General features: G+C 41.1%; 1 protein-coding gene across 1 annotated transcript in view; it reads left to right on the top strand.

Annotated features, from left to right (window-relative positions):
- c8b (complement component 8, beta polypeptide) overlaps positions 1–22,086 on the top strand; it is a 55,974-nt gene that overhangs the window by 6,042 nt on the left and 27,846 nt on the right. The window contains exons 2-3 of the mRNA XM_033325644.1: positions 2,062–2,139; positions 18,567–19,177. Of these exons, the coding sequence (XP_033181535.1) occupies positions 19,108–19,177 (70 nt within the window). The 5' untranslated portion in view covers positions 2,062–2,139; positions 18,567–19,107. The remainder of the gene's footprint in view (positions 1–2,061; positions 2,140–18,566; positions 19,178–22,086) is intronic.

Below are 22,086 nucleotides of genomic sequence, written 5' to 3'. Positions count from 1 at the left end.
GGTGTGTTCATGTGTAACTCATGAAGCATTTCATCTGCAAGGCTTCTTTTTCGTCTGTGTGCCTTGAGATGAAGATTAACTCGCCTCACAGGAGCCAGCTGCCTGATTCCACTGCTGACACTGACCTTTGTTTTTTTAATGACCAAAGAGTAAATGCCTGTGTACGCTTGTGTGCACGTGAGCAGGGCTGGCCTCTGAAGTGAGGGTGGGTTACAGGAGGGATTTGAACGAACACAGCAGCCTCGCTCCCCTGTAAACAAAAGTACATGGCACTGTACAGCAGTGTGTGTGTGTGTGTGTGTGTGTGTGTGTGTGTGTGTGTGTGGATGTATAACACACCACTATCGCTGCTGGTGACACCAGACAAAAAGAGGAGGACTGAGTCCATCTGTGAAAGCAGCGGGATTAAGCTGTGCTCAAGCCAAGAGCTACATGTCAATCAAGTGCTAAGTGTATGTGCGAGTGCAAAGTGTGTGTGCGTGTGTGTGTGTGTGTGTGTGTGTGTGTGTGTGTGGGTGTGGGTGTTGCACAACTGTACACCCACATAAACACACAGCTCTGGGCCTGTGATGGGGGCAGGGAGAGCCCCAACACTGTTGTTTTCATTTGTAATCTGTGGGATGGAGTAAAGCCAGTGATCCATCAATCACACCCAGTGGGTGCAAAACAAGAAAAAATGACATGAAAAACTTTTTGATCACATGTGAAGTCCTTTTGGACTCAAGCATGATTCAACCATGACTGACACATTTTTCCACTGCCATGCAAAATGTAGAAAATGCTTTAAAGTGCTTTAAAAAACAAGAAGATTGACCTATAAGATGTAATAAAACATATTTCACACTGACTTTTATTTACTGGCATGCTGCAGGATTTCTCCATGATCAGGCTCAGACAGTTTCATACTCCCACACATGGGTCACCTTCCAATCCCACCCACCCCTACTGGGTGCAGTTTCTTTGAAAAGCTTGTTGTCTCACTGTCAGGACCCCCAACCGTTCCCCCATAATACACCAACACTTCTGCGCAGCACCCGCTTCGCAGGCTGCAGCTGCTCACAAAGGCCAAGGCCGTCATGTGTAGGTGTGTGTGTGCTGGGGTCCTTGACCTGGATGTAGTAGACCCCTCATGAGCCGAGCATGAAGGTGGGGGGTCATTATACCCCCCAAGTGCCATGTACCAGTGATTGAAGCTGGCTCACTCCCCTACACCTTTCACCCGGGCTGCAGAGGGAAATTGAAATCAATACAAGCTATGATGAGAGGAATGGAGTGGGACAGGGGGTGAGGGAAGAAGAGGGAGAAGGGGGAGTGCTTTGGCTTGACGGATGGCTGGTTAAAATGGGGGGGGGGGTGATCAATTATCCTGATGGATTGCTTTTTGGGGATTTCAGAAATGAGAAGGATCTGTGCTCCTTAAAGACCAATTGTCCCGTGAAGAAGAAACATCGCTCCGCTGCAGTTTGAATAAAATCCTGCAATATCATTCACTTACATCTTTGTTGTTGTGAGAAGAGGCAACTGAGCCCTCCTCCTCTCCCAGTCCTTTATTTTTCGAAAATGTTTAATCCCCTATACGCCCCCCGCCCCTCCACCGCACATTCTGCCTCTAACGGATCCCCCTCTCTCTACATTATTCTCTGTGCATTTTAATTTTTTTCTGTCACCGGGGGCCCAGTTTCCCCGCCCACTCTCCTCATTTTAGCCTGAAACTGGAATAGTGGAGCCAAGAAATAGTTAATCTCTCCGGCTGCCGCTATGATTGGCCGCTGTACGCAGCGCTTCAGCCTCCTTGAATGAGAAACAGGGGTAACCAGGCAACTTCAGTGCCGGAGAGAAGAAGAAGAAAAAAAAAAAGAAGACAGAGCTTGACGGGATCTTAAAATTATGGAAGAGATCTGAACATGTAAAAAGCTAAAGCAATGTGATTTTACCTTGTGTGTCCGGCTAATGGAATTAACAAATGGATTTTCTTAAACACGCTCTCTCCCTCTCTCCCTCTCTCTCTCTCTCCCTCTCTCTCTCTCTCCCTCTCTCTCACTCTCGCTGTGGGGAAAATAGAGCGCTCAAATGAAGGGGACACAGATGTGGATTAAACGCATAAATGGGACACTCCAGAAAAGCATTCGCTGAGAAAAGGTGAGTGACATCTCAGTTCTGAGCTTCTCTATTAACGGGAGTCTTTTAAAACTGTGAAACTATGGAGCTGTTTAAAGATGCAAGGCACCTCAGCGACATGTCAAGATTTATGGATAGGATGGCCACTGAATGAAAATGGGTTGCGGAACAGTCTGCTATGGATGACTTGGACAGAGCCAGTCGCATATGTATACTCAAATGAAATAATATCAGAAATGAGTCTCTGAGTAAGATCATCGATTTTGTTTTGGTGGATTTGAATGTGGAGTCCTATAAAGCGCAAACGCCGGTCTCCTGTCAAATAACCTGCTGTCCCAAATTGAATTGCGCACAAACTGGAAATGGAAATTTCGTTTGGCAATGACTTCGATGTAAGAGCTGCACATATATATTATACTGCTACATGAAATGCGCATAAACTGAAATTATCAGGGAACGTTTAAAGCTTTTTTTTCCACCACGTCTGTACCCCCTCCCTCCCCAGATATTCAAATGAAGAGATGTCCTGCTGCAACAGCAGTAAGTCATCTTCAAACGACTGCTGGTTAGCCCGCTATGATGTTAAGTGAATGAGTGAATAACGACGCATATGCTGGTAAACGTATTGATTTCTGTGCAGAAAGCGTTAGTAAATGCTCAGCAGGCTGCACTGAGGGCTGAGTACCTGTGGATGGATGCTTGGATGGGAGCGCACAGCGCTGCGCAGAGGCACCGGTCTGACAGGCAGTGCTGAGCCAAAGTCTGCCCCAAACCAGTGTCTATAGGCCTGAAAATGCGTCCTCTGGTCTTGTTGTAGTTTGTGTGTCACTGTGAGGAGAAAACTGTCCTTTCATCATAGAAGCGTCCAGGCGCGGGGGCGTTTAAACTACGTCATGGAGTGCAGTTGCGCCAATCTTGGGATTTTCCTAATTAAATGTTGTTTGCTGGAAGTGCTAATGATCAATATTTTGTCATAAAATACACCTGGATGATACCAGCAGCCAATCTGCATCTAAATATTATCATTTAGGGGTCATTTCATCTTGAGTCTTGTTTTCTTAATAAAAGTGAAAAAAATAAGACTTATGCTTTGCAAAATACATGTACCTGTAAAAGGCTTATCCTGAACAATTTCTTTAGTAATCTTTATGAGAGGCTGCTAGTCTAGCGTTTAACCCCTTTCTTTCATGCATTTTCCATGGGTTTTAACCCCTCAAAAGACAGTTTCCCTGTGGGTAAAAGCAAACATGAGCCAGTTTTACCAGTTCAAATGCACAGTTCATTACTGGACCATATGTCTGTCATGATGTCCTGTGTTTTCTGCTTCGGCGCTCATGTAAGAGCAGGCCTACATGTGTATGGTGGTATTGGTAATGGTATCGGCTATTGCACTGTAAATGCAGTATAAAATGAACAAGCAATGATAAAACAAGCTGCTGCTGAAAAACTGTGGCCTACCTACATCCAGTTGCCTCCAGTGATCACAAGTTGTATTGTGTCTTGGCGCGATATAAACAGAGGTCAGCATTAGCACTGTGACATTGGTGCCAAACTTCAGTCGCAACTTCCTTCAGTCGGCCAAACTGCCTTTAGTAATCTCCTTACAGAGGATGTTCTGAAACAGATCCTAAGCTGCAGTTGCTGGCTCAATTGTAGGACACATGTGTTGCACACACACACAAACAGAGTACAGTTACCAGTTGTCATCCCAAGGCAGTTCTCTGGAGCACTGTGTGAATTGTGGGGCTTAAGATGGAGCTGAACAAAACACTAGAGAGCATTAACTTCTCCAGTGAGGACTTCTTTGTTGGGTCTCAGAGTAGAATCAAGACACTTAATTTAGCTCCCAACAGCAAAAGCAGTGAGTGGGTGTGGGAGCTATATCTTATCCGATTATAGCCACCATGCTTCCCCCTTTTGCAATTATTGTAAAATATCAAAAGTGATTTGGATACTGCCTTTTCAATTCAGCACAGTTAAAAAACCGCAGAGACAATATTTTTAGCTGCTTGTTTTGCACTCCTATAAATTCCTTGGGGTTGTCTCGTCCATTTGCCATAGTGTTGCTTCTCGTCTTTTGTCTTTCTGAAAGCCTGCTGTGTTTCACATTTGTTCTTTGTCTTTATATTGCCGTGGCATTACCTCAACTTGAACTCCCTTAAGGTTTCAGAAGTGCTGTGCGATAATGCATCTAACGAACAAGGGTTACACTGACACTACACGCAGGATCATGGAGTGTCCTAAATCTTTTATATAATTTGATTTAATGAGCTTGCAACATTGTGTTTGAGGTTTCATTTTGCTGGTGGCCTTATCAGATCTACTTTATTCATTAATGAAGATGTGGCCCCTGGCAGAGGCAGGCAGAGGTGATCTCGGTTGCCTCAGCTGAACAAAAAGGGGAGATGGCTCAGATAGTGATGCATTGAAGGATGCTGAATGATGCACATGCTCCACTGGGGGTGTAATCAACTTGACAGGTGCCTCTGTAGTTGAAAGTGCAAAGGGAGAGTTGTGACAGCTAAATGTGTTAGGAGCAAAGACTCAAACTACAAGACGTGATAGCTACGGAATAGGACTTATTATAGGTCTCTCCTGTGGGACATTTAAAAAAAATAGTTTGATGTTTTGGGAAACACTTTTTGCAAAAACCTACTTTAAGCAAAAAATTTGAGTTTGCTGGGATTAGTGACTTCATTGCTGGAAGCTTTTAAAACTGGTCTTGAATAGGAAATATTCTGGCACAACATAACCAATGTAGAAACCATAACTTAAGAAAATGTGATGTACCATGTTAATTACTGAGACTTTAGAGCCACTGATGTGTACTTGTTTTTTTTTTTTTTTTAATCTTTGGACAGAGCCAGGCTATCTAGTTCCAGTTGTTTTTAGTCTGTCTACTGACCTAAGCTAACCAGCTGCTGGCACCAGCTTCAGATTAAGCTAAATGCTCTGATTAAGATGTTGATCTTCTCATTTGACTCTCAGCAAGTCATCCTGCAAAGAAACACAATCTTTATTGTTGGAAAATGTGTAAATGAACATTTTCTTTTTAATATATTTGGTGGACAACAGGAAATAGGCTCATATTTCTAAAATACAATTAGGTTCCAACTAAATACTGGATATTATCTTACATATTAGACTACGTTTTTCACTTTGTAATGAGTCCAGTAATTGCAATTCTATATCCACTCATATCTTGTAACATATGAAGTTATTAAGTTCTACTATAATATACATTGAGATATTATGCAATGGGATCATTCTGTTTACAAAAGTATCAAACCGCATCAATGTGCATTATATGGTTAGTATTATTGAATTACATTTTGAAATGAGACAAAACAATAATAAAAAAAAAATGAAGGTCAATTTTGGCAGCCAAGGCTGATTTAATGTTTCTATCTTGTCATACATGGTTTAATCATTTGTAGAAATATGCGCAAATTTTGCAAAAACTGCAGTCAAGCATCAGTGACTTCATGCACAGTTACATCCCTTATTGCACTGACCCTGTTCAGTTGACAGTGCAGCAGCGACCCCATTACTATAGAAAACGTTACTGGAATCAAATGGGGCAGTGAATTTCCAGCCCATCACACAATTATTTCTATTGTGCAAAGCTGGGTGGTTAGTAATCCTTGTACTTTGGCCTGTAACATCTGGTGAGTGAGTAAAGTGTTCAGTGTGAAGCCAACAGTGTCAGCCTTCCTGCCATGCTCAGTCGGAGCAGCCGTCACTGCCCTCTTCACTTCCAGAGGACTGGGCATCTTCAATGCATCAATGACACCAGCCATCACAAGGGACATGTAGCATGCCAAACCAATGATTCATTAGGACTCAATTAGCTGGGAGGCATGGGGTGCCCTGCCATATGCCTTGAGGTTCTACAGCAATCTGTACCCACTCCTTACTACTGTACTCTCAACTGTCTTTGGCACTGTGCATTCTGTACATGTGTGTTGCATCAGTGCTGTACAGTACCAGCACAGGGCTGTAGTCTGCTCCTTTTCACAGAGCCGTCTTCTTTGTACTCTTAAAACAAGTCAGTAGTAGAGATTTAGCGCCTCTGTCTCCAGCCACCCAGCTTCTGAGCTGGAAATGAGTCACAATGACCTTCAGCTCAGCTCATGTTGCGCCAGTTGGCACCATATGAAATACTCATCCATCTACTGAAGTATGGGTCTGTAGAGCTCCAGATACTGTAAATCTTAGGAGGTAAGAAAGGCCCAGCTCAATATCGACTTCACCTCGCTTGCCAAGAGGCAGCGTGTGCTTTCGACATGATCTATCTGCCTTCAAATGTAGTTTGTCTTCTTATTTGTGCCAAGGTAAAGAACCCCTTCACCCCATCCTCTGTGACCCCCACCACCAAATCTCAGAACTAGGGCAATCAACATCCCAAACCTGAGACATGTTATTTGCTGTGTTGGTCTACAATATGTATCAGTTAATTATACACTCTGGTTTTTATTTTAAAGATCAGCGCTGCTGTTTGGTACTAGGGCTGCCACTGAGCAATTTGTTCCCCATGATATTCAACTATTTAAGATTATCTACATTTAAAAGAACTGCAATAATGGCAGGTGACAGCTATTTTGTAGTTGACAGAAATTTTGAGTGAAATGAAACAAGCAAATGGATTATCAGTTAAAGAGTTTTTTGAGTGGGGAATTTGATAAAATCACTTGGATGTTTAATTGGACTGCTAAAAGAGAGGTGTTGCTGGGAGATCATGGGTCTCTGAAGAACATGGCCATAGAAAGAGCTACAGAGTGTCATCAGCCTGCATCCACACCCCCATCATCTTCAGATTGTTAGATCAGGAGATGGAGAATGTGGTAAAATGAATAACTCAGACCTCAGAGCCAGGACAAGGCTATGTGTAGATAGCTACTAAAACTCAAGGGGTAAAATAATAAGTAAGCGTTGAGAACACATGACAGGTCACGCTAAATCGCATTTGATTGGATGCATTTGTACGTATTTGCCCTCAAGTTCAAGATGAATCATCAAACAGTTTAAGAGGAAGCTAACAGAAAGGGATTTTAGATGTGAAAACACAAACAAGTGGCTAAAAGGCTTTTTTCATATATGGGGGATTTGACATAGAGCTAAGAGACAAGTATCAGGGACATGAGATAAACACTTTTTATTTCACTTTAAGACTTTGAAGACATTTTCTGTAATCTAAGATCAAACATCAAACTATGATGGTTAACAGCTTTTCGATGCAAAGTTTGTACAAGGAATAAACCTTAACAAACACATGCTAAAAAATACATTCACCAAAATACTCGACTACTAAATTAGATTAAAATAATTTTTTGGTGCAAGTTCAGGGTAATGGTAGTGATACTGACTGGGAAGTGAACAAGAAACCAATAAGTCAAATGTCAATATGGAATATTTTTTTAACAAACCACTATAGTCTTCATAATATAAAAGCCTCATAACAGTGATATGAGTTTGCCTTAAGGCAGGCATTCAGTTCAGTTAATTAAGGATGCAATGCATGATGGATGTTAATCTTGAATATTTGAACAGTTTTTATAAAGCAAAAATAACAAAAATCATTAACCACATTATAAAAAAACCAAAGCTTGTGTTTCGTGTGTGTCAAAACTGTTTTGTTTGTTTTGGAGGTTTCTTATGTTTTGAGTGAGTGACTTCAAGAAATGGAGCAATAAAAAGCATAACTTTCAATGATGCCAGAAGCGCAGGAGGAACCAGAGAAAAGAAATCAAGTCAAGTTAGAGCAGCTCTGTCCCAGTTTCAGGCACGTGCTGACACCCAACTGCACTCTGCCAGCGTTTTCACCGCATTACCCAGAAACCCTACGTTCATGTGACCCAATTTATCAGCCTCTCCTCCCCATTCATCTGCTTTCACGGATGCACTACAGGAGGCTCGGTAAGCAGCAGAGCATTCATCACCTCTGAGTGGTGAGGTCCTTCGGTTTCATCCCATTGGCCTGTTCTACAACCCTATTCCCCACAGGCGGGACAGCAGCTCCATATGTGGCTGATGATTTTAATAGTGTGGCAGTTTGGCAGCAGCAGGCACTAGAGTAGTTAAGATGCATTTGTGCGCTTTTGTATTTGTGTTCTATAAAATATGTAATCAAAAAGTCTTAGCATGGTTTTTCCTTTCACTGACTTTCAGTTTAAATATTGTATCTGCCACAGCTCTCTGCTGCAGTACTTCTTCAATCCCCTGGAGGAAATTGAGATGTTTAGTTCAGCCTGGAGAAACTATCAGGCTCAATTCTCCTGTGATTTCCCATCCCCTGATTCATGTTTTTTCGTAGTGAGCGCAGTGCAACCCTCCTGTTTTGATTGCTTACAATTTTTAATATTCAAACAATGAATGACAGCAAACACTTATTCACTCCCACACAACTGAAGCATCACTATAATGAAACAGTTTTGATGTGAGGTTTTGTTCAATTTTATGGTTATTTTGGCAGTTGCATTTTATAGTGTTTCTAATATTTAGGTTTGTCTCATTTATAAAAAAACATCCTTTGAGACGAGTGCTTCACATTTCAATAGCACCAAATATTAAAGCCTAAATTGAATATTTGAATATTTCTGAAATGATAAACTTCATGGATTTATGGCATGATTGCAGTATTAAAATGCTTCAGTTTTAGCCCTTTAAACTAAAAAGCAGGCTGCTGAGTATAAAATATATCAGATCAAGTTGATAGGTTTTCATTAATAGTACTAGATTTACTTGGCAAGTCCATTGTTTTGGTCTATAATTCATTGTTCATTTACTGCACTATAAAGATGCAGAAAGATAACATAAAAAATATTGTTAGGTTTGTTGAGATCAAAAAAATAACTTCTTGTTACAAACATCAAATAATCTCAAACTAACCCTCTCAAAACCTTATATTATTACATAACCTTACATAATAACAAAATGCATGTTTGAATGAAGATATCAGCGCAGTTGCAACATGTTCATTCAGAACATATTTCATCAGTTCTCATACAATCTGTCCACCCATTCATCCATCCTCTGTTCAGGGTCACAGGGGGCTGGAGCCAGTCCCTGCTGACACTGAGTGAGAGGCGGGATACACCCTGGACAGATCACAGGACTGACACACAGAGACACACAAACACTAAAATTCATACCACCAGGATGATTAATTAACCTAACCCCATCCTGCATGTGTTTGGACCTGTGGGAGGAAGCAGAAGAACCTGGAGAAAACCCAATTAGGCACAGGCAGAATATGCAAACTCCACACAGAAATGCCGTGGGTCAAATGGGATTCAAATTTCAGGTGATTCGACTGCACTGATGTATTTAAACAAAGGAAATTAGCAGAAGCATCATTTGTAGGGTACAGGGTTGCTAAAATACAGACGGACGAAATTGTGTGGTTTTTGAAATACTGTATTAAATTATGAGTGTGGCTATGTCTGCTTAACATGAAACATGTTCATGGAAAATGAATCAAATAAGAAGGTGAATTAACCTCAAGCAAGGTTGGATTAACTTGCTAGGGAGCCTCAGGGTGAAACTAAGCTGAAAGCCCCTGTTGAGCAGCCCTGGCTCCTCCACTCCCTGTGGAAGGTGCTTGCAAGTTTGTAATTAGCTTGTGAGAATTTGACCACACAGAAATTTAAAATGCAACATACACTGAAGCAAACCTTCATTAAAACTAGCATCATCATTAGATAATAATATTCATGTCACTTTAATCACATTATCCATTCATATTAATATTCCTATTCTTATTAATTATAAGTTGCCATGCAGTACATATGGAGAGGTGAGATTCCCCAAGTCATAAACAGCTTTGACCATCATTATCCAGTTGTTCAAATCATTATTCTTAAAGGCTGAAGACATTCGACTTTTCTGAACGTCTGCCCAGGCTGAGTAATTGCAGTTGTTCTAATTTGGAGTTTTATTTTTTAATTAAATGGAGATCTCTCTTTTTGAAGCGCCTGTAGGGAACAGATTGTATATTTCTGATGTGGAGCTGCACTGAGCGACAAGCGTCTGGCACAGCAACAGTGGTCAGCATGACGTCTTCTGACAAGACGCTTTAGATCACTCCTCATCAGAGCATCACAGTTGGAGACTACCCTGATGTTTTGCTCTAATCAGCCATCAAGTGTCATATTCAGAAGGCTTCACTCAGGCTCATATCCAGCCTGGGCTTTGGGTTTATACAAAACATTTTGAACGACTGAAGAAGCACCTCCTCAGACGGACAACAGCAGCGCTGCTTTTATCTGTTTGTGATCTGTGTGAGATCTTGACCTTGTGATGCCACTGTAATGAGAGACAATTGAAAATTTCACTTATCATTAGCGACGTGATTAGCTGCCAATGGACTGTGCCTGCGTGGTTTAATCCTTCCAGTCTCCAGAGTGCGATAACATATGAGATGACAACAGTTTCACACCCAGTTTCACACCTCCTGTAGTTCCATACGTAGCCGCAGCCTAATCACTCATGTGAGATTAATGAAAGAGTTTGAGGTGTGGTGGGAGATTCACTAATTACACCTGCACATATTGTAATATAGTCAGGGGAATAGACCATTTGTATGCGTTAGTGTGTGTGTGTGTGAGAGATGTGTGAGCTTCTTTTGAAATACGGAGATACTGATACTTCTCAGCGGGACAAGTTGATTTTGCAATAAAGGTGGTCTCCAGAGAAAAGTAGAAATCTTTAAAGTTGTTTGTGAAAATGATATCTACAGTACAGCTGCAAAAAACAAAGTCACTTTACAGCAAAAGGACACTAATTGGGATGTTAACAAGAAGTGCAGTATAATTTATTTTAATGAAGAATTATTTCTGTGCTTCGAATAGCTCCTACAGCTGCCTGCAAGACATGAGTAGAGTCATACAAATAACTCATCTGACTTACCACGGGCCTGCTAAACGCTCCTTTGAATTTAATGTCAGGTACTTCAGTATTTTCTTTCAGGCATGTTTCTGGTTGATCTTGCAGCCTGGAAAGAAACTCAATTCAAATGGGGAGTTTTCATAGCAGAAATTTTTATACAAAGGTAATCGATAAAATCTGAGATGTGTACACGCATCATCAATAAATGAACAGAGAGGGGATTGTCCAGCCCGCAGCTCTTACTGTTTTCAGTGAAAAGGCTGTAAAAACACACCTGCTCATCACCAAATAGCAGACAGGCACAGTTAACAACTAGCTGATGAACATTTAGTGTTGCTTCTAAAGATCCACTCGTTCCACTACTGAGCTGGTAGAGAATAAAGACAGAGTTAAAAAGTTTATTTCAAGGGGAGCCTGAGCTAAAATATAAATTTGTGGAGAGAAAAAAAATCTCCCTCTGCTTCTCCAAGGAAAGAAAAAAAGAAAAAAGAAAAAATCAGGCTACCCTCCCCTCAGATAAAAATCAAAAATATAATCCTCCCTCTTTCACTCCAGTAATTTTCCTACAGTCTCTTAGTCAGCTTAAAATGACAACACTAATAAGGAACTAAGAAGTAAAGCTAGCAGAAAATATGTCACACTGCTTTTTTATTGACATTAAGTGAAGCTACTCCCCCAACACTTTGTTTCTGTGGTGTGTCACATCATGACAGCATCAATAAGACAGTGTGACAGTAAGTACGAAAACAAAAAGCTTCCTGTTTGGAAAAGGTTGTTCGGTGCTTCCCCCCAGCTTCATTAATGCTGTCTCGCAGACTGTAGGTAATGTTTTTGTGCAAGTAGTGGTTTTGATCATTGCGACTTTTATCTCAGCTACAGTGGTGTTTGATACTCATGTTGCCTGTCCACAATGCTGCTGAATCAAATCTGTGTCTTTTAAGATACAAACGCAGTCAAAACTACAAACTGTGAAGCAGTTATTCACAGTCAAGCTTCATAAAGGGCCTGCTTATGTATCCTAATTATATCCAAGACCCATGCGCAATTAAAGAGGACACCTTTTGGCTGTTTATTTAGTTTAAAAAGAACAGAGTGAGGAAAGAAAACTCTAATTGTCTCATTACTCTCTGCATGAAATGATGTCCAAATCAAGGAATCTATGGTGTTTTTGTAAATCACAAAAGAAGGTGATTTAGGAATGACAACGAAATAAAACATGCTTCAACCTCTTTTAAAAAAGATGGATGTTGGAAGAGAGAGAGACAAAGAAAAAGAGGGCAGGACAGAACAAGGTTTGGAGGGAGATAAAACAAAATGATAAAGATAGAAATTAATAAAAAAAAAAAACAATTGAATAGAAATAGTAAAAAGCCTAAGGAGATTAAAAAGGATACACACAGAGCAAATGGCAAAAGAGGAAAGAGAGACAGAAGGAAGAAAAGATTGGCTGGTGTTTGTCCTGGCCTTCTGGAGCGTGCCCAGTTCTCTCTCCCACTGAAGGTGGCAACTAGCCTGTTTTAACACACTGTTCAGACACTGAGACACAGCACAACAACAAACCAAATCAAGAGTGAATTAAAGACTCCTCAGGGAAGCCACAGAGTAACAGAGGAGATGTTTTGGAGAGCCACATCCACCAATTAACTGTTCTGAGAAGGGTCTGGGTTTCCAGACCTGTTATATGCGGTAGGTGGAATTAGATGAATAAAAGAGTAAATGTACCCTGTCTTGTTTTCATGCTATTGTTTACTGTCACCACTGGGAGTAAGTGACACTTTATTAGCCTGAATATGTCTGTTAGTGAGACAGAAGCAGCCTAAGAAATGCAAACTTTCAAAATAAACCCCATTAATATTTGTATCTTGAGACCTCTGTTGTGCAGGCGTTAGTGTATTTGTTCATTTATGTCGTATAGCTCAGACTTGATGAGACCACTGCACACACACACACACACACACACACGCACACATTCTCTTCTCTTTTTTCTATCTAAATTGGGCCTAGTTTTCCTGTAGCTGAGCTGGTTACAAAGGATAATACAGGAGCACTTCAGAGGGCAGCTTGCTTGGCATGCGCAGCCTTGCTGGAGCCACACCTTACCGAGTGCACGGCTCCAAGGCCTTTACCGACATAAATCTGCACAGCAAAGCAACTGTGTGGCAATGCTTATTTAGTTTACCAGCTGTAGCTCTTGAACCTGAAGCAATGAGGCCTCTCTTTTTCCTGAGAAAACAAATGAGAGTACTTCAAATACCCTAACTGAATTTTTCTGTATGTATTTTCTTTCACCCTCCTCTTTGCTTGCACACTTGACTATTCCATCGTCAGAGGCCCTCCATCTTGTCAGAATGAGGTGAACTAATGGGCCGTGGCTGTACAGCCTGAGCTCAGAGGCTATCAGTTCCCCCTGGAAGGCCAGCAAGGCACAGAAAAAGAGAAGAAGAAAGGAGAAGGGTATTTTCTTCTGTGGCTACAAAATTTCACTTATGCCTCGGATAAATCCCTGCAGAAATCAAAAGGAGGGCTTTTTTATAGCACAATGTTAATGCGGTGGTGTTGCCCCATTTCCATTTTATGTTAATGTTCTTCACATTTACACTTGCTAAAAGAAAGTCTGGTAATTTGCTCAGTTACATCACCAACCAATAGGATGTCCTGTTTATCTTTAATGCTCAGAAAATCCTTTGATCGTTCGCCATGTTAACAGCGTGGAGCTAAAGATGGCATCAGTGTATAGGCTGGATGTTCTGTCAGCCACTTTGGTCTAGACTGAAATATTTCAATAAATATTAAATGGATTGACATTAAATTTGTGTGTTCATCAAGAGACGAATCCTGCTGGTGGTCCTACATCATGAGGTTCACATTTGTGGTTTCTCCTGTAATATCACTGACATTGATATTCATTTTCCCTTCGGGGTGAATTGGGCTCAGTTTGATGAGTTGATCATCTGGCGCCCTCAGGTCAAAATATCAATTTTCTTGTTACTTGGTTTATGTTTAAATATCTGCAAAACAAATCACATTCTAATCAGTTGCTATGATAAGTAGGCGTTAACATGAAAACATGCTAAACTGATCTTAATGAACATAATAAACAACACCCGAGAAACATCAGCATGTTAGCTGTGTGCACGTTAACATTTAGCTCATAGCACTGCTGTGCCTGGCTGTAGACGTAGTGTTGTTGCATATATCTTACTGTATATTTGCATATTTTGGATGTTTTGTGGCCTTCTGTGGCGTGCCGTGACTGTTTAACATGATGGCCATTTGAATCATATGGTCAAAAGTGTTAATAGCCAGTCAGGAATCTAATTAGTCCAACAAAGTAAATTAACCTTATCTTAGATCCCAGGGTTATCAGCCAGTTGTACTGTATGTTCAACCTTTTTGTTCAGTGGGAGGCTGCGATAAAAGCTGATATAAAATAGAAGGAAAATATAACATTACATAAGAGCGCAGATTAAAGTCTTCAGGTTTAGTGTATAGAGGATATAGCAGTAGCTGGTCCTCCCTCACTGCCATAGGTGACACAAGGTAACACAGCAGGGCTATTCAGAAGAGCTGTGCTAGGCCGGGTTGTGACAATTGTGTCCCACTCCATAAGCTGGGGGGCATTTTGTAACAAAGATGACCAGCGCAAGGTGCCAAAGCCGGTCTGTCGAACAAACGTTCCACCAGCCCCGGGCAATGCCAGACTTGGCCAGGAAGAGACAGCGACGGTCTGGGGACAGGCCCTCCCTACTCCTCAGTCAGATGCAAGCTGGAGAGCACAGACTGCAGTTTCCGTCGGGACCAGAGTGAATGGAGGTGTAATTGGCCATATCCAGTGATAGATGACTGTTCAACCTTTGTTACTCATTGGTGGCAGGATGCACAGAGGCTTGTCTCACAATATGAGGTTGATTGTGCAGTCTATTAAACACCAGTCTCAGGAGGAAATGTTACTAACTGGGACGCTGGATCTTAAAGGAACCTCAAGAATGAGCTGATTTAAAAATTAAGGCGTGTTCAGTGATTGCCCATTTTATCTCTGCAATGGTAAACATGATTAAAACTCTGATCACACTTAATGAATCATTATCATTCATAGAGATGGGTAGAGAGCTACTCAGTATAAATGTTACAAATTATACTATTTGTCTCTGCAATGTAAATCAAATATGTAAATTATAGTTTTTACTTTATTGCGAACACATTACTGTGGTGGATATGTATTATTTACATAATTATGAAGAGCTGGAAGTAACAATGATCTATATGATGTGTTTTGATTTTTTTGCACTATCCCAGTTTACAGTGTGACATGCGTAGCGTTTTGATTAAACCGAACTTCAGCTCACTGAAGGTTATGTGTTGTTTTCTGACAAACTAATCAAAACAACAAAGGTCTCTCCTCATTATAAAGATTCAGATCAGATCTCATACCAATTCACAGACAAGATGGCAAGATAAATATATATAATCCAGCTTCAGGGTCTAGTTCGTCCTATGAAGGTTCTTTATACCTCTCCTCAAAAATCAACGGCTTATATGATTGATGTGTTTAATGTTAAGGAAGAGGGAGTTGCCATACATCAAGTTTTCTCACAGCATGCCTGTTTTTGTTCAATAATCCGGCTTCAGGGTTAAGTTTCTGACGCAAGCAGGAAACAAACATCTCCAGAGAGGATTTGTGAAATTCAGGAAGACAAGCAGCCAGAGACAAAGAGACTGATGGGTTGATGGGGGGAAATAAAGACATGCAAGCAGAAATGAAATTCTCTGCCCTTAAGAAAGTTTTCCTTTGCACTTGAGAGAGGTAGTTCTAAAATGAACACATTAATAAATAAAGAGTGGCTTTTGTCAAGGGCTTTTGACATCCCCTAACATTTGAGAGTAGCTGGAGAAACGAATGATGCTCGTTAACTCTGACCCAAATCATAAGAGACACTGGGAGCTGTTAAAACACGGAGCAGATTGGGGAGTCTGGGTGACCTAGATAGCACTGGTTTTGAAAAGAAGCCAAACATCACATTAAATCACTCTTCCGTCTAATACAATGAGGCATATCTCCTTCGTTGGTAATGAAAATTACATTCTGATAAGGTTCCTTGTGACATGGAGAATACCTCTTCCATCACCGACGCTCCAAGGCTATGCCAGAGACATGCTTATGGAGGGGTTGCCCCTTTATTTCGACCTGGGTGACATTATCGGCCTCATCAGCACATAGGGTGACACATGGTCTAGACAGCCATGCACAAGGCGAACCGGTACCAGCGAAGCAACTGAAACGACCTGTTGTTCATAGAAATGAAATGTGTCTTAAGATCACAGCTCATTTTGGAATAATGGGAGAGTTGAAGGACTTGTCTGCAGGAGGATTAGGCAGATAGTGCTCTGGAGACAGTGTCATAGATCAGTTGGTTTTATGCATATATTGCATATATGCATATCTGTACTGTATGAATGCTCCAATTAATGCATTGTATGCTGAAAAATGAAAGGTTTGTTTCCCTCTAGTGGTAAGTAAACATGCAACTGCATTTGTGATTTCAGAACTTTTTAAGTTACTCCGAGATTTGACGTGGAAATATTGCTGTTAAATGTTGCAGACATTGGACACTTGTATCTGTTGTTGTAATATGTAACTGGTAAAAAATAACCTCATTTTGTCTACCTCTTTGAGATATTTGTCTCAAATAACTCTGCTGCCACTGCAATACAATTGAGGTGAGTGAAAGTCCATTTTCGGTTCTCAAAGCTTTGAGGAATGTCTTTTTAAAAGTGTAATAGCAAAATCTCTACTATTGCTCTGGCTTATCCACTAAATGCATAGTTTTGATGGGACTATTGTATTTATTTGATAAGAGCTAGTTCCATGAAGGGCAGCACAGTGGATTTGTGGTTAGCACTGTTGCCTCACAGCAAAAAGGTTCCTGGTTTGAAACCCATCAGGGACCTTTCTGTGTGGAGTGTGCATGTTCTCCCTGTGCTTGTGTGGGTTTTCTCCAGGTACTCTGGTTTCCTCCCACAGTCCAAAAACATGTATGTCAGGTTGATTGGTGACTCTAAATTGCCCATAGGAGTGAGTGTGAGTGTGTGAGGTTGTTTGTCTCTATGTGGCCCTGTGATGGACTGGTGACCTGTCCAGGGAGGACCCCTGCCTTTCACCCAAAGGGAGCTGGGATAGGCTCCAGCTGATCCCTGTGACCCTGGTTAAGGAATAAGTGGGTATAGATGATGGATGGATGGATAGTTCCATGAAAACTGCTCCCATAGTTAGTGTTTGTAAATTATCCAGACTCATTCTGAAAGAGATGTTTCTGCAGTTGAAATTTCATTTTCCTCAGTTGAGGTGGTTTTGGGGAGACAGTGGTGTTGTGGTTTGTTCAGGCAAAACGCAAAGTAAATTTTACAGGTTGCACTGAAAATGCAAATGGTCATAAAATCTGAAATTTAGGCAAAGATGAAACCACCTAAGTTTAAATGTTTTATGTAGAAAAAAATATGGCTAGATAAATAAGGCTAAATGACTCTAGTGCTACTTCATTAAGCCTTCATTACTGAAAGAAATTAACAGAAGAAAATGGGATTTCTGTTGAGTGCTGAAACAGGTCAGAGACTGAGCTGTCACAGAAAAACTGTTCTACATACATGAGATACCCATGTGTAATAGTTGTTTCTTTGGTAGTTATAAGCAAATACATAGAATGCACAATATTTTTATCTTTTTTATCTATTTTATCTTTTATCAGCTTCAAGATTTTTACAAACAAGGTAAATTTTGATGATAATGTAGGATAGTTAACTGGCACTGTGCTAAAATAAATAAATTTGAGAAGATTATACAGTAAAAATGCATAAAAAAGTGACACTCGTCTCATTGTCACTCTCACCACACACAATCACAATGTCACAGAATGTCACAAAGGATAATGTGTGCCCAGTGCCCGATGCACAGCAACTCTTCGTAGGCCAGGGAAGGCCTATTCTCCAACAATGGCCATCACCATGCCAACAGAAGCAGCACCAGTCACAGTGCCAGCTTGGCACAACGCTTGTGACAGCATTGGATGATTTAAGGGAATTAAAGCACAATGTGGGGGGCTCCGGTTTATACAGTTGTGCCAGGATTCCCACCACAGCTTGTTTTGTAACAGACTGTCATTCATCGCTCTCTGCTACTTCCCCTCCTCTTGTGCTGTTGGTCTCACCTGGGTGCATTAATAGTGCATCCTCTAAAAATCTGCTTTGCATACACAGATGCATTGGTCATGCTTTAATGTTTTGTATATACTATGCTGTACGGGCTAAATAAAAAGAGCATGAAGTATGTTGCCATAGGTCTCCTTCAAGGGTGGATGCTGAACAGCAAGCATTTGCGGCTCTCTCATTAAGGATTAATGATCCAGAAGAGATAATAACATCTTTGTTGATTTGTTAAATTGCTGCCTGTCATTTTTTATGATAAATTAATGTTGTAATGAGTGATCAAGGGGCATGTGTTTGTCATTTGCATTTTTAACCCCCTCCGGCTTCTCATTAACTCTCATCTCTGTCTCCTCACCTTGCAGTGCTCAGGGCAAGTGACTGTGATGGGCGGCCAGACTGCATCTGAAGGACTCTGCCAAAGAATAATACCCACTCCTGACCTACTCTGAAGAACAATATTTGATTCAATCAGTCTTGCACTCTCAGCTGGAGAGAATTAGTCCCAAGCAATAGGTGGACCCTCAAAAAAGGGCAACAGCGGACCATGTGATACTTGACCTTCACGGAGAGAACTCAGGTACACTCCAGAAGACGTCTGATCTGAAGCTGCTCTGAAGAGGATCAGCCATCTTATAATCCAATCACCTCGTTTCATGTGTTGTTTAGCAATACTCAAACACTATGGGCCAGCAATGATGGAGTGTAGTTCTAAATGCTGGATCTTCATTTGTTGAAGAGTACCAGACATCCCATAATGAATTTGAAGGAGATTTTCTCCACCAAAGAGTGACTGTGAGAAAAACTGGAGTGGGAAAACTGACTGGGAGCTGGGAGGATTAGCTAGTTTGCTGCTAACCCATGGTGGATCTGCTGTGAGCAGGACAAGGGACTCAGCAGTGGAGGATGTCAGCAGAGGCCGAGCTCCAGCCAGGTGTCAAAACCAGCCAGCGAAAGGAGTCCAGGAGGATCAAAGGTATGAGAGATTGTACTTACCAAACCCTCTTTGCAACAGTAGGTCTGTAATGTAGATGTATGTAAAATATTTGACTCATAAGATGTGGTGGCTTCAGTTAAAAGCCTTAAATGGTAAGGAGGGTAGTACCACACGGACAACCAGTAGCATGAAGAAAGGAAGGGGGACAAAATTGAAAAACTGGCAGCTTTCTCATGTTTGACAGGCACTGAACATAACTTTACACCATGTGTGGATGGATCTAAATAATGCTGGACTACATGGAGAGAAGCTTCACTCACTCACGTCCACTGAGAGGCTCCCTGTCTCATCCCAGGGATCCAGATGTAGTAACAGCTATTCCTTGTAGCCCCAGGGTTTGGCAGTGCTATGATTTAGGTGTCATGGATGGGGTAATTCACACCCTGTCACTTTGATGAACAGCATAAGTGATGCAATAGAACGAGGCATTCTCCGAACACTCACCGGGAGATTGAAATAGGATTGAATTGGCTGAGAGGACTTACATGGACAGAAAGAGTGGGAATCACAAAGAGGAGGATAAAAGTGGGTAAGAAGAGGATGCTTGTTCATTTGCCCTCCTTCTTTTCATTCTTTTTTCCTTCATTTCTCCGTCCATGAATAAAACCACTCCAGCTAGTCCAGCAAATCTGGCTTCTGCAGGCTGTCTGTAACGAGGCCGCGGGGCCAGGTCCTCTGTGGCTGTTTCACTGGCTTTGTCGGCTTGCTCAGATAAATGGCCAGGCTGGAGGAGGGCCCATTGATTTGAGTTAAGTGGAGGCGGGAGAGCAGAGCGAGGGGCCTATTACACACGTGGCCATGCAGCTCATCAGAAGGGGCTATCAGCACAGGCTATCAGCCCCTGACTTTACCATGTTAATCACATGTGCTGCTGGGGCCATTGACACAATCAGCAAAGATGCTATTTAGATCAATATAAATGGAAATGGGACAACATAAATGTATGCAGACTGTCAGGCAGCACAGCTATAGTGAAGATTTTTAACAGTCTGGGCCAGACCAAATACAAACAATGTGAAAGATAAAGTTGATGAAATACATTTAGACAAAGCGTTATTTATATTCATACAATGGGGAAGCAGGAGAAGATTGATGTGAGTTAAAGCATAACACTAGCATTATTTTTTATTTTTATTTTTGTCAACAAATCTTATGAAAAGCCTAAAACCAGCTATGTGTAAATCTGTCTTTTAATATTTTATGATTTGTCTTCCCCATCAGTAATGCTCAAACCTAAGCCCATCCATTTCCACTGAAGAGGTAAATCTGTCAGATCTGGTAGCATAGCATACATATTCTTTAGGTTTTCAAACAAGGCCAAGTAAATGAATCAAACCCTTGCACACTGTAGATTTTAGCCTACATTATCTGAACTGGAGTAAATAGTGACTACTGGAGGGTCTATTTTCAGCTGTAGTTTAATACACACACACACACATATATATATATATATATATATATACATATATACACCATAATAATATTGTCTAATGGATTCTTCATTATTACACTGATGATGGCGACATAGGCAATTATTGGTAGCCAGATGAATATATCACTGAATTTGTGGGACTTGCTGACAATATGAAAAATATAACAACTCATCAGTCTTTAATGCATTCTCTATTGGGAGTGCATTTCAGAGAAAAACAGAACATTATTAAGAGGTCATAGTGGACACTCTGCTTTATGTTTTTTGTTGTAGTGATGTTGTAGCACTTTAATTTACCATTCCTTTCAAACCACTGGGAAAATCAAATGTTATTGCAGAAAACTACACAAAACCAATGCTCTCCTCTGCCCAGAATTGCTTTACATGCATGACTTTACTCTATCTCCATAGCAACTGTTGCTCTCCAACTGTAATCTGTGCACAAAAAAAGATTTATTTCAAAAAGAGAGACCTGGAATGGAGGACAGGGAGACAGTGAGAGAGAGACAGGGGGAAAGACAGGCACAGACAGAGCCACAAAGTAGATTAAATCACCAGTCACCTCTCATGATGAATGTATGTGATTGTAAAATGTAGTGCAAATATTTCAAATTTCAACCTGTACAAACCAACATTTCCATTTGACAATTGCATCACACTTTACCATCAGTGTGATAATAGCACTTTGGAGCCCCTACCTAAAGAATGATCTTGGCCATCACCACCTACGACACATCAATACCTGCATGTAACTCTGCAGTGAGTCAATGGTCTGTCCACTGCATTGATGATGGGCCCAGTACCCCTCATTAACTCTGTAACTGCTTTAACGATCAGTCATTTAAACAAAACCTTGCTCTTGGGTTTAGTGCCAAAGTTGTATAGAGGAATTTTGACATTAGTGCGTCGGAACACATGCTGCTGTTAATTTTTGTAAATCTGTATCTGTGTGTTTGCTGAGGCTTATGAAAATTATTTTATGCACAGTGGGGAGGCAGATGGTGTGGACAGATTTGCTTTCCTCAGACATCCATTCTCTTTACTGCTGCTTAAAGTCATCATCCCCCCCGTGCTGAAAGGACATACCTAGTGTTCTCATTTTTGAGACATCAAATGTTATGTGCAGAGACACACAAAATAATGGTTAATATTTTACATTGCCTGCAGGCCAAAGCATGGCTCAGCAGGCATCACCCTAGCCTCTTATTATAGCCAAATGGATGGTGTGTGTGGCCTACTGGCAGAGAGGGACACTAACACAAAGACAGAAATACACTCAGAGAGGTTTAAAGGTTAAGCTGCCTCGATGCCCGGATCCCCAACAAAAAAGTTTCTTGTTGCCAAGTCCTTATATCTGGAGGGGCACTTCTGACTCTCCATCTGTTGCCATCTGTCCCCTCACTGTCCCCATTCTACTGTGGCAAAGAGGAGGATGCAGCACTCTGATCAGAGACAA

Source organism: Mastacembelus armatus, chromosome 17, assembly GCF_900324485.2.
Source record: "Mastacembelus armatus chromosome 17, fMasArm1.2, whole genome shotgun sequence".
NCBI lineage: Eukaryota > Metazoa > Chordata > Actinopteri > Synbranchiformes > Mastacembelidae > Mastacembelus > Mastacembelus armatus.
This window is presented reverse-complemented; position numbering and strand designations above follow the sequence as displayed.